This window comes from Chrysochloris asiatica, unplaced genomic scaffold (genome assembly GCF_000296735.1).
Source record: "Chrysochloris asiatica unplaced genomic scaffold, ChrAsi1.0 scaffold00077, whole genome shotgun sequence".
Taxonomy (NCBI): Eukaryota; Metazoa; Chordata; class Mammalia; order Afrosoricida; family Chrysochloridae; genus Chrysochloris; species Chrysochloris asiatica.
In genome coordinates, this window is record NW_006408595.1 from 1,508,529 (window position 1) to 1,522,500 (window position 13,972).

The 13,972-nt window shown below is 38.3% G+C and overlaps 1 protein-coding gene across 1 annotated transcript in view; it reads right to left on the reverse strand.

Annotated features, from left to right (window-relative positions):
- The window catches only part of CPNE8 (copine VIII), a 384,959-nt gene that overhangs the window by 288,978 nt on the left and 82,009 nt on the right, over positions 1–13,972 (reverse strand). Inside the window, exon 4 of the mRNA XM_006865292.1 lies at positions 1,632–1,735. Coding sequence (XP_006865354.1) covers positions 1,632–1,735 — 104 coding nt within the window. The remainder of the gene's footprint in view (positions 1–1,631; positions 1,736–13,972) is intronic.

The window sequence follows — 13,972 nt, forward strand, 5'->3', positions numbered from 1 at the left end:
TCATCTATTCAACAGAATCATTTCAGGTGTACACTCAATGTTGTCATCTGTTATGGACATGCATGGGAATTTTAATATAACTGGGGTGTGGATAAGTTTTGACTCACCCTCATATATAATGGATTTGACTCCACCATTAGCTTTCAGTTAGTCATACTGAGGTGGCTTGTGTATTGTTATGAAGCTACAAACTGCCACCAGAAACACCAGTAGGGACACCATGTTGAACAGGTTTCAGCGGAGCTTCCAGACTAAGACAGACTAGGAAGAAGGAGAGGCAGATTACTTCTGAATGGCTAACCACTGAAAACCTTATGTTGGTAAGTGCAGTTAAGTCAGTTCCGACTCATATCAACCCTTTTAGTATTTTCAAGGAGAGACTGGTGAGTCTGAACTTCCAACCTTGTGATTCATGTTGACCTTGAAGTCAAGTGCTTATCCTATATTGCCACATCATGACTCCAAAATTCAGTATATTGTTGTTGTTGTTAAGTGCCATTGAATCATTTCTGACTCACAGAGAACCTGTGTAGGGTTTCAAAGGAGCAGCTGGTAGGTTTGAACTGCAGACCTTGTTGTTTGCAGTCCAGTGTTGATACTAGAGTGCCACACCAAGAGTCCAATATACAGTACGTTGTTGTTAAGTGCCTATATAGGCTTTCCAAGGAGCATAATCAATATTATAATCAATATAATCAATAATACCTTATAAATAGACTAAGTTCAGACTCTATATGAGCTGAAAGTTGACTTTAAAAATAAACCTTTAATATGCCTGATTCAGAATGCTGCCTCTAACATCCAGGGAAGATTAGATTAGAAATGAATTAGAAATGTGTTGCCAGCCATCTGCACCACAGGAGAAAGGCCTGGTTCCGCACTTCTGTAAGATTTTATGTTATTAGTTGCTCTTGAGTCCATTCGGACTCATAATGACCCCTTGTATGTCAGAGTAGAAATGTGCTCCACAGTTTTCAAGGCGACCACCTTTCAGAAGTAAATTTTCCAGACCCGACTTCCAAAACACACTTCTACTCTGCAACACATGGGGTGCAATGAATTGGAATGGATTAGAAGTTAATGGATAATCGATAAAATAGCCACAACAATGGGCTCTAACATATGAAAGAGCATGAAGATGTCATAGGATCAGGAAACATTTCATTCTGTTATATACATTAGGACACCAGGAGTCAGGGTCAACATAACAGCAACTAAGAGCCATGGTAACAGGATGTCTCCACAGTGATCCGCATGCTATGCTAAGAAACAGCTCAGAGAAACTTAAAGATCTGACAGGCATGAGACATGACAGTCAATGAGACACCTTGGATTATATGTACAGGTTTTATGAACGCTATTGAAGTGTGTGATAGTTTGACAGAATATCAACATATTCTGTCTACTAGCATTTCTACATGGTTCAATTGTTCAACAAGCATAGCGCAGAGAACCTACAAAATGCATAGCAGTACTTATGACAGAGCTCCGGCCACACTCTGGATAAAATTAATTTGGTTTCCTGCCAATAAAATCTAGAATTCATTGCAAACACAGGACCCACACCCTGGTATTTCTAAAACTACCCTTAAAATTCAATTTTATAAAATGCAAATTGTACTAGGACTTACAAGTCAAAACGAAGATTCTCTCTTTCTTCAAAAAAATAGTCCAGAATAAATTTTCTTACAAAATCAGGATTTAAAGTATTATCAATTACTTCAGTTCTTCCAAACTGCAAAGAAAGAGGAAAAATATAAATTATATCAAGCCTTGCATAGTTATTTATTACAAGAATAGTATTTGGTATAAGTATATTTCCTTTAAAGCATAAACAGTAAAAATACAAATGGTTTGATAAAGTTCTCCAGAGAAAGTTTTTAGAGATCAAATCATTTCTCTACTTAATTAAGACAAATCAGAAAATAAGAATTGAGTTCAGTCTACTTTAGTAGAAAAACAGCTTCTCCTCAAAATTTAAGTAATTCAAATTACAAGTTTGTGGTTGTTGTTAAGTGCCATGGAGTAGGTTCTGACTCACATCCACCCTGTGCAGGGTTTCCAAGATATAAATCTTTGCAGCAGCACAGAGCAGCTGGTGGTCTTGAACTGCCATCCTTGTGATTCGCTGTCCAGTGCTTATCCAACAGATCCATCACACTACCAAACAATAAACTAAGCTTGCTCAAATAACTTGAAAGCAAAATCCCCTTCTAATTAAAAGAAGTTATTTCCACCTTCAATTTTAATTTTTCATACATTATTTCTCCTAAACTAGAAAATTAACCAAGAATTGTTATTGTTGTTAAGTGCCTTCAAGTCGGTTCTGAAGCATAGCAATCCTTTATAGGGTTTCCGAGGAGTGGCTGGTGAGTTTGAACTGCTAGCCTTGTGGTCCAATGCATTATCCTGCAATGTTGGTATGCCACCAAGTCAGTAACTACTCAGCTTGTATAGTGTTTCCAAAGCTGTAAGTCTTTACAAGGGTAGAAAATCTACTTTAGTTGTTTTTGTTTTGTTTTTGGCTCTTATGTCACTCTTTATCTTGGAAAAAATAAGTTTCTCTATCTTATGACAAGTGAAAACCAGAAGAGGAAACTCCATTTCTAGCACTCCCTTCTTTCATTGCCAAGGGAAACCATTAGACACACTCCAAAGGTGGAGCACAAGTATAAGCTTCACATCTTTTTTATGTGTGCGTTTGGCTTATACTTTTCCCTTTCAACTAATCTGGAATTCTAATTAGAAAATGTTAACCTTGGGTTTTGAATAGGATACGATCAAACATGCTGTCCTATCAAAGATTCAATATGTATTAAAGTTCAAGGAAATACTATTTTTTTTTTTTAATAGGAGCATCAGGGGAGAAAAGGGCTTATCTATCATAAAGTGAAAACCAAGAGCTTTCTTAAATTTCAATATTGTAAAAAATATGCCATTGGACAATGTTTTATATCATGGGCTAATAATGTGCAGCAAAGTAACCAAAACTATAACCCAAAGTAACCAAAACCCATTGCCATCAAGTGAATTCTGACTTATAATCACCTTATATAGGGTTTCTGAAGCTGTAAATGCTTGTGGGAGTAGAAAGCACCATCTTTCTCCCATACAGCAAGAGTACCTTACCAGAGCTGAGAGTCCAAACCTGGAAAATACACAACACTTTAAAGCGACTTCAGCCAGAATCCATATTCCACAACCTCTAAATACCTTCTGTAGATTTTAATACAAATTCATAATCAGAGGAAAATTTATCAAATATATTGGAATCCCACATCAAGTCCTAAGAATCCATGAGGCAATAAGGAACCTGACTTTTCAGTAATATGGGCAGCTGAGAATACACTGCTGTCTCTAGTAAACATTTATGAGTACCCATTAAAACCTTTTGTATCAGCTAACCATCTATTAACTTCCAACTACATCCATTATAAGGTTTGCTAGTGCTTAATCCTGATATCACTTTCAATATCACTTGTTGTTAGGTGTCATTGAGTCTTCTCCAAGCCATAGCTACCCAATGCACAACAAAATAAACAATGCACGGTCCTGTACGATCTTCACAATTGTTGTTAAACTTGAAACCATTGTTGCTGCAATTGTGCCAATCCAACACTTTACAAAGCATAATGTCCTTCTCTAAAGATGGGTCCCTCCTGAAAACATGTCTGAAGTATGAGAGATGGAGTCTTGCAATCCTGGCTGATAAGGAGAATTCTGTCTATCCTTCTTCCAAAGCAGATTTGTTTGTTCTTCTGGCAGTCCATGATACTTTCAATATTCTTCACCAACACTGTAACTCAAATGCATTAATTGTTCTAAGGTTCCCCTTATTCATTGTCCAATTTTCAGATGCATATCACACTACTGAAAATACAATAGCTTGGGTCAGGTGCATCTTAGATCTCTTGAATCCTTCCAAGTGCACGTGATATCTATGCTCTTTGAACACTTTAAAGAGGTCTTGTGCCACAGATTTTCCTAATGCAATATGTCAATTGATTTCTTGACTGGTGCTTTCATGAGTGCTGAATGTATTGGGGGCAAGTGGAAAATAATAAATGCTGGTGTAGATATGGATCCAAGAAAAATGAAATAATTTATCTCTTCAATCAATTCTGCATTTATCATGATGCTACTTACTTATTTATTGGTCCAGTTGTTCTAGTTGGGAGGATTTCTGATTCCTTTAAATTGACTTCAATCCATACTAAAGGCAATGGTCTTTGATTTTCATCAGTAAGAAATTTAACTCCTCTTTATTTACAGCAAGCAAGGATATCTGTACATCACAGGTTGTTCACGAGTCTTCCTTCAAACCTGAGGGACTCATCTTCTGATACTATGTTTCACAATATTCAGGTGGTATTCATAATGTTTTATGTTCCAGCACAATATCTGACACTGTTTTCAGTGGCTAAAACATCCAGAATTAGTCTGTCCCACCCTCTTCGTCATCTGTCTTAATCTGGAAACTGCTAAAATCTGTCCACCATGGGTGCCCTTACCAGTATTTAAAATGCTGGTGGCATAGCATCTAGCATCACAGCAACACGTAAGCCACCACAATACAACAAACAGACAGATGGATGGTGGTAAAAGTCATTAGCCATTGAAATAAAAAGCAAAGAAAACTAAAAACAAAAACATTGCAGTCAACTTGAATCTGACTCATAGTGACACTAAAAGACAGAATTATTGTTTGTTGCTGGTAAGTGCAGTCGAGTTGGTTCTGACCCATAGCAACCATGTATAGGGTTTCTGAGGAGCAACTGATGAGCTTAAACCTCCTGCCGACCTTGTAGTTCAAATGACTTTGCAGTCCAACGCATTAGCCCACAGCACCATGCCAGGACTCCAAAACACAGAGTAGAACTGCTCTATTAGGTTTCTAAAGCTGTAGTTTTCTTTTTTAAGCTTTTTATTGTGAACTAAGTGAAGGTTTACAGAGAACATATTCACTTTAACATTCAACAAATCAGTTTTGTTTCATCTCAATGATTGCAATCCTCTATACGCAACAACAGTTTCACACTTCTTCCCTGTGTTTCCTATTTCCATTCCACCTGCTTTCCCATCCCTTCTCAATGTTGTCCTTAGGTAAATTCTGCCCATTTGATCTTAAATGATTGATCATTCCATGATTAGCATACCTCACTAGTGTTGCTGTCATATGTATATATATTATTGTTGTTGTTGTGAAGTGTTGTCAAGTCAGTTCCAACCCATAGCAACACTGTATAGGGTTTCTGAGGAGCAGCTGGTGAGGTAGAACTGCCGATCTTTCAGTTCAAATGGCTTTGCAGTCTGGCACATTAACCCACATATAATATATATATATATACATTATACGTAGGATGAAAATTGAGCCACAAGGGTGAGTTCTGTTCCAGACATAAAGAGTGATTAAGGACCATAGTCTCAGATTTCTCCAGGCACTGTAGGCTAAGCACTCAACCACAAAGTCAAATTGAACTGCAAGATCTGTAGTTCAAACAGATCAGCTTCTATTCTGAAATGCTATACAGGGTGGCTATGAGTCAGAATGGACTCAACGGCACTTAACTACAACAACAATTACTAATGACCATAAACATTTCTTCATATGTTTGCTGGCCACATGAGTTCTTTCTTTGGTGAAGTAGCTAGCTGCTCATATTCTCTGCCCACTTTTTTTTTTTTATTGAATTGTTTGTCTTTTTCTTATGGAAGTGTTGTTGTTCTCTGCACATTTCAGTGATTAGTCCCTTGTCTAATATGTCAATGCAAAAATTTTTTCCCATTCATTGGGCTATCTGTTTACTCTTTTGGTGAAATATTTGTATGCACTTAAGTGTCTTATTTTTAGGAGGTCCCAGTCATCTATTTTGTCTTCTATTCCTTGTGTGCTTTTAGTTATGTTTGACAGAGTGTTTTTGCCATGTATCAGAGCCCATACATTTGTCTCTATTTCTTAATAGAGACCACTGGACCAATAAACAACATTCTTATCAATGGAGAAAAGATTGAAGTTGTCAAGGACTTTATTCTTCTTGGATCAACTATCAACACTCGCGGAAGTAGCAGTCAAGAGATCAGACGACGTATTGCACTGGGCAAATCTGCTGCACAGGAACTTTTTAAAGTATTGAAGAGCAGAGATGTCAGCTTGAGGACTAGGGTGCGCCTGACCCAGGCCATTGTGTTTTCAATAGTCTCATATGGATGCGAAAGCTGGACCGTGAATAAGGAGGATCGTAGAAGAATTGATGCCTTTGAGTTGTGGTGTTGGAGGAGAATACTGAGGGGGCCATGGACTGCCAAAAGAACCAATAGATCTGTTTTGGAAGAAGTGCAGCCAGAGTGCTCCTTGGAGGCCAGGATGGCTAAGCTTCGTCTTTCCTACTTTAGACATATTGTCCGGAGGAAACGATCGTTGGAAAAGGATGTCATGCTGGGTAGGGTGGAGGGTCAGAGAAAAAGAGGAAGACCTCCAACGAGATGGATCGGCCAGGTGGCATCATTGATGGACTCAAGTGAGGCAGCGGTAGTGAGGTTGGCCCAGGATAGAACATTGTTTCGTTCTGCTGTGCATGGGGTCACTATGAGTCGGTTCCGACTCGATGGCACCTGACAACAACAACAATAGTTCTAGGTTTTACATTTAGGTCTTTTATCTACATTGAGTTTGTTCGTATGTGGTGTGAAATATTGGTCTTGTTTCATTTTGCAAATAGACTTCCAGATTTGCCAGTATAATTTGTTGAAGAAACTATCTCATCCACATAAAATGTGTTTTGGTTCTTTGTCAAAGATCAGCTGACTGTATGTGGATGCATTTACTTCTGGGTTCTCAATTCTGTTCCATTGATCTATGTACCAAGACTATAATTTCTGTGGAAGCAGATTGCCACAGTTTTCTCAATGCAGAGTCTGACTGATGGATTTACACAGCTGACCTTTTAGTTAGCAAGCAGGCTTTTAGGCACTATGACAACAGGGCTCCATTGTTGTTGCTATTGTTCTTGTTGTTAATTTCCATCAAGTAGGTTTCAACTCATAGAAACCCTGAATAGGGTTTGTTACTGTTAAGTGCTGTTGAGTCCATTCCAACTAATACTGACTCTGTTACAATTCATAACAACCTGGGATAGGGTTTCTGAGGATGCAAATCAAACCCATCATGAGATACTACTTCGAACCACTTTTTGTTGTTGCTATTGTTACGTTCTGTCAAGTTGGTTCCAATTCATTGTGATCCTGTATAGGGTTTCTGAGGAAGAGCTGCTAAGTTTGAACTGCTGACACTGAGGTTCAAACCAACTTTGCAATCCACTACTTTTCCTACAGTGCCACACCAAGACTCCCCACTAAGGCTAAGTAGGACAGAGGTAAATAATGATGTATGCACAACCTTGGAACAACAGGACTCTGGGATACAGAGATTGAGCCATGGTTGGAATGGAGAAAAGGGGGGAAATAATGTTGAGATGCTTGGATGTCTTTTGAATCTTGGTTTCCCTCGCATAATACCTTTGTAAAATAGACACTTGAGGGGGAGAGAAAAGAATAGCCAGAAATATCACCATGGAAAGCTTGTAAGTCCATCTTCTGTCTGGAATACCTAAAATGGGGATACAACATGTGCAGTAAAGAAGGCTTTCTGTGGAGACTCTGCATTACATAAAACCATAGGGGGAATCCTGAACCCCATTCAGAATCTTCTGAGGTAGGAAATTGCCACTTTAAAGGACAATCAGACCAGTCTGGAGTGGCTAGAAGAACAGAAGATACTTCTTGAAAGAAAGACTGACAGGAAAAACAAAACGATAATGGCAATCCAACTGATTACTACAAAAACAAGCAAGTTGCTCACCTAGGACACACCAAGGCAAGTGGTTGGGTCCCCTCAGGGCAAACCCCCTTCCAAGACTGAGACTCAATAGGAATATATAAGCAGACATAAGCTTGGATTGGTGACCATGATGGTAACCAATAAGGGGAAGTGAGGGAAAAACAGCAATAAAGCTACAAGCTAAGCCCTACCACATTCAACAGACTCCTGTGAACCTGGGTGGAGACTTGATTGGCCAGCAGTATGGTAAGTCCTAGGGACTCCTAGGCCCAGAGTCAGTAACATAGCCACAAAGGACTAGAATGGACAGTGAAGTGTCCAGCTGATACGAAGAGAGGGCATATGCATCAGAACACCCACACTTGCAGATAATACCCACTTGACCAGGCTTCAATGACTGAATGAACAGAGCTCAACTAGAACAAGAAAGAAGAGGGAAAAAAAGAGTAATCTGATACAATTTTCTGAACATGACCTACACCTATGGATGCAGTAGCTGAAAAGACGGAACAAATCTTTACAGCGAGGATCATTTCCACCCCCATGATACACAGGGTAGATAGGGATGGGCAACTTGGACATTGGCTACCCAAAGTTGGGGGCTACAAAGGCAAGAAGTGCCTGGCTTACTAGCTTTCAGGAGGGAACCTAAATCCACAAGGCATGGAGGAAGGTAGAATCTCCACTGAGTAGTATCCAATCTGTCTGGGTGGGGCTGATGAAAGGATATGGGGATAGGTCTCTTGTGGTACAATAGTGAATAATTATTATCAGGACTGACTGTGAGGGTTGGAAATGTAAATGTAGATGTTTTGTAGCAAAAAGAGGGGAGTGATTGACTTTGCAATCCTGGAGAAGAGGTCCCTGGGATCATCAAGGGAGAAGAGTGGCATGCAGGACCCCACCCAGAGAAGCAGTGACACCAGAGATGGAGGCAGAGACGAAGACATGGAGAGGAACTGTGTGCTGATGACTGGGGGGGCAGACTTGCAGGGGACACCTTTTGGTTAATTGATGATGCATGCAGGGGATTGTAATCATGACAATGAAATGATATATGATAGGATGAATGTAAAGCTAATGTTTTCCCATGTAAACTATCACATAATTCACAATAAAACATTAAAAAAATGAAGATGGACAGAATATATAGAGCCAATAGTACTGAAGGAAGAAGTCCAAGGAACACTGAAGGCATTGACAAAGAACAAGGCTCTGGATTTTATGGAATACAAATTGAAAATTTTCAACAAACTGATGCAGCATTGAAGGCATTCACTCACCTATGCCAAGAAATTTGGAAAACAGCTATCTTGTCAAATGATTAGAAAAGATCTATATTTGTGCCGATTCCAAAAAGAGGTTACTCAACAGAATACAGAAATCATTGGACAATATCGTTAATATCACATGTAAGTAAAATTTTGCTAAAGAGAATTCAAAACTGGCTGCAACAGTACATTGACAGGGAGCTGCCAGAATTTCAAACTGGATTCTGATGAGAATATGGATTCACATGAGGACATTGCTGATATTGGATGGCTCTTGGCTGAAAGCAGAGAATAGCAAAAAAGTGTTTGCCTATGCTTTACTGACTATACAAAGACTTTCAACTGTATAAATCATGACAAGTTATGGACAACACTGTGAAGAATAGGTATTCCAGAACACTTGAAAAGGATCCTATACATACACCAAGAAGAAGTTGTTTGAACAGAAAAAGGGGGCATTGAATGGTTTAGTATCAGGAAAAGTTTGTGCCAGGATTGTGTTCTTTCACCATACTTATTCAATCTGTCTGCTGAGCAAACAATCCGAAAAGCTATATTATATGAAAAGGAATGTGGCATCAGGATTGGAGCAAGACTCATTAACAACCTGTGATATGCAGATGACAAAATCTTGTTTGCTGAAGGTGAAGAAGACTTCAAATGCTTACTGATGAACATCAAAGAACACAGCCTTCATTATGGGTTAAATTTCAATGTACAGGAAAAAAAAATCCTCATCACTGGACCAATAATAAACATCATGATAATTGGAGAAAAGATTGAAGTTGTCAAAGACTTCACTTTGCTTGCGTCCACTATCAACACTCACGGAAGCAGCAGTCAAGAAATCAAGCAACATATTGCAGTAGTCAGATCTGCTGCACAAGATGTTTTTAAAGTGAAAGGGGACAGGGGGTGATGGTGATAGAATTTTATGATTCAATTATGAGTAATTGTTAGCAAGATTAATTGTGATTGTCACAACTGTAATTAGTAGAAGATATGTAACTAAAAGCAGAGTGTGGTTAATCTTTCATTGCAGGAACAGAGGATCCCAGGACCATCACGAAGGAAGAGCATGAGTGGAGCGTGAAATCCTACCTAGAAAAGAGATGACAGCAGAGACGGTGGCAAAGGTGATGGCATAGCGAGATAGAACAATTGTGGATTCTAGGCCATGGACTAAGAAAGGTTGTGTGCCTGCAGGCAGGAGGCTGGCTTGCAAAAGGTGCCCTTTGGCCATTTAAATGAATATATATATTTTTTGTTTAAATAAATTTTAAAAATAGAAATAATCAAGTCACAATACTGTGGTTCAAAGTTAATTGAAATAATTCCTCTCTCTGTGATTATGTCACCAATATGATACACAGGTTATTTCTTTCAATGTATCTTTTATTTTAATAAGTGTGTTTTATTTTAAAATAACAATAAAGACTCCCCACTAGGATGGCTAAAACTGAAGAGGGAAAAAAACCAAAAACTGTTGGTGAAGATGTGGCACTATAGAATAGTCACTAGAGTGCTAACCACAAGGTCAGCAGTGCAAACCCACCAGATGCTCCTCTGAAACCCTATACATGGTCAGTGAGAACTAACTCAATGGCACTTAACAACAACAATATACATATGTATACTTACTTTTTCACAGATGGAAGTAGATACCGATATAAATATGTTTGTTGTTGTTGTTGTTGTTACGTGCTGTTGAGTTGGTTCCGACCCATAGCGACCCTGTACAGGGTTTCCGAGGGTGTAAATCCTTACGGGAGTAGAAAGCCTCATCTTTCTCCTGCGGAGCGGTTGGTAGTTTCGAACCACTGACCTTAAGGTTCGCAGCCCGATTCGTAACCACTACGCTACCCTACACAGATATTAATAGAGAGGCAGCGTCAAAAAGAAACAATTTTCTAATTTTTTTCCTTGTATATTTCTGAGTTTTCCTAAATTTCCTGTAAAAAGTAAGTTTTACTTTTAAAATCTGAAAATTTTAAATGTAGCAGTATTCCTGATTTTTAAACGCATTTTATGAAAAGTGAAAACAGGCAATAATAAGAAATCTACAGTTACATGATGACTAGTTTAACTCATGGGAAATCTGTGAGTCCTTTCCCAGAGGCTGGAATATATTAGCTATCAACCAAATGATTAATCTTCTTGACTTGAAATAAAATTTTAAGTTTCAGCTAATGTCTTATAAAGGCCTGTTTCTGTAAAGGTCATCGTCTAGAAAACCCTACACAGCAATTCTATTCTACCACCACCATCACTCTGTCATATAGGAGTCATGATGTGGCACTATAGGGTAAGCACTGGACTGCTAATCACAAGGCTGGAAGTTCACTCCCACCAGCCACTCCTGGGAAAGCCTATACAGAATCACTATGAGTTGAAATGACTTGTTGGTATTTAAAAGCAACAACAACTTTCTGTCATGAACACGGTGACTCCATGGGATAATCACTGGACTGCAAACCAAAATGTTGGTGGTTCAAGCCCATAAGCTTAGCAAGAGAAAAACAAGGCCTTCTGCTAATGCAAATATTTAAAAAGCCTGGGTCGGGTCGCTGTGAGTTGGAATCAGTTCAACGACACTTAATAGCCTCATATGCATGCAAAAGCTGGACAGCGAATAATGAAAACTATCAAAGAATTGATGCTTTGAGTTATGGTCTTGAAGGAAAATATTGAAAGTGCCATGGGCTGCCAAAAGAATCAACAGATCCGTTTTTGGAAGAAGTGCAGCCAGAGTGCTCATTGGAGGCCAAGATGGCCAAACTTTGTCTCTCATACTTAGGGCATATTGTCAGGAGGGATCAGTCACTGGAGAAGGACATCATGTTTGGTAAGGTGGAGGGTCAGAGAAAAAGAGGAAGACCCCCAATGAGATGGACTGGCCAAGTGGCAGCATCGATGGACTTGAGCGTGGCAACAGTAGTGAGGTTGGCCCAGGATTGGGCAGTTTTTCGTTCTGCTGTGCATTAAGGTCGCTATGGGTGGGTACCGACTCAATGGCACCTAACAACAACAACACACTTCCTATAAATCGAAATACACACGATAGAAACAGGTTGGTTTTAAGAGTGAACCTTTCACACCCACTGCAGTTAAGTTGGTTCTCATTCATAGAGATCCTATAGGACAAATTAGAACTGCTCCAAAGGGTCCTCACTGTTGTAAATCTTTATGGAAGCACACTGCTTCCTTTTTCTCCCATGGAGTGGTTAGCCAGTTCAAACCACTGACCTTTAGGTTAGCAGCACAGGGCTTCTTTGAAATAACCTAAATTGCCAACAAAATATAAGAGACCTTGATCACATTTCTATAATTTTCACACCAAATTCAACTCAAGTATGCAGAGTAGAACTGCTAAACAGGCTTTACAAGAAATCTTCTAAAGGCAGATTATCAGGTCTATGTTCCAAGGTACCTCTGGGTAAGTTCAAACTGCCAAACATTTGGCTAGTAGTCGAGCACTTAGCTGTGTCAGCTAGGGCATCATTTGAAACCTTGTGTTTCGTTAAGTGTTGTTGAGTCAGCTCAGACTCATAGCAACCCCGTATAGGGTTTCCAAGGAGCATCTGGTGAATTTGAACTGCCAACCTTGTGGTTCAACCAACCTTGAGGTTGAGTGCTTAATCTATGGAGCCAAATCTTAGAGAATACAATTTCTTAAAATTACATCATTGTTTCAAAAATAAAAATATTTTAAGGCACTGCTTTTAATAGGTTATGATCTGCTATTAATGTTTCATTCAAGATCACTTTGGGGAGTATGGATTAATTTTATCACTTGAGTTATCTCCATTTATGGAAGACAGTGTATTTTTTTAAATGAATTTGGCAGATTATTTCACTTTAGTTTATTTTTATATAAATTACTATCTAAATTGAATTTTTAAAAAGCTTGGAAAGTCTAATGTATTCTTGCCACTTCTGAGTTAGAATATTTATAAACAGTTCTGTATACATTAGCTCAATAAACGTTGATGCTGTTCATTAAAAATTAGACTAAAATAATTTCGTATTCTCAGAGAACTAACTTTTGGTCAATTAAAAAAAATGCAGCAATTTCTAAATGTCTTTTAGAATAGTAAATTCTATTAATGTACATTTTGTCCCATTTTTTTTTCTTTTCAATTTTACAACACACTTCTTTTCCTCAAAGTTAGGCACAGTTACAGCAATTAGATTTTATAATTCTAACTGCGTATTTCTGTGAGTTTTATTCATTAAAATTTATTTTGTGGTGACATTCTTGCTGGTCGGGACATATTACAAGCTAATTCTGAGAATTATTTTTATTCATAAGTGATACAATCTTTAACTTTCATTTATGGCAAATCATGTTCTTCAGAATAATTCTTCTGAACAATATAAAAAAGTTGAATAGAGTATCAAGATTTTTTTTCTGGGAAGTACCACAGAGCTAATTTGTGTAAATTGTGGAATCAAAAACCTGGAGGAAATAAAAGGGAAAAGAAGGGCCAGCAATTTAGCAGGCTCATCAAGGTGGAGAAAAACACTGGAATTAAAAACCCACAAAGGGAATGTACGCATGTTCATATTATATTTCTTTTTATTTCTCAAAATGTTTAAAACTTAAAAAAAGAAGAAAAAACTGAAAAATAAGCCAAGGAGGGATTTTGATTGGGATCATCAAATGCTACACTTGAGGACTATGAAAGTACCAGAAAAAGACCAATCCTCAGGAGTAATGAAGCTAAACTTCAGTCATTAAAATCTGGATAAAGGTGATTGTTTTTTTCCTAGCATAACTATCTCTCAAAAAACAAAAGTAAATTCACTCTGGGAAGGATAAAATCATCCAGAATCTCATATTATGTCTAATTTTTCCTAAGAA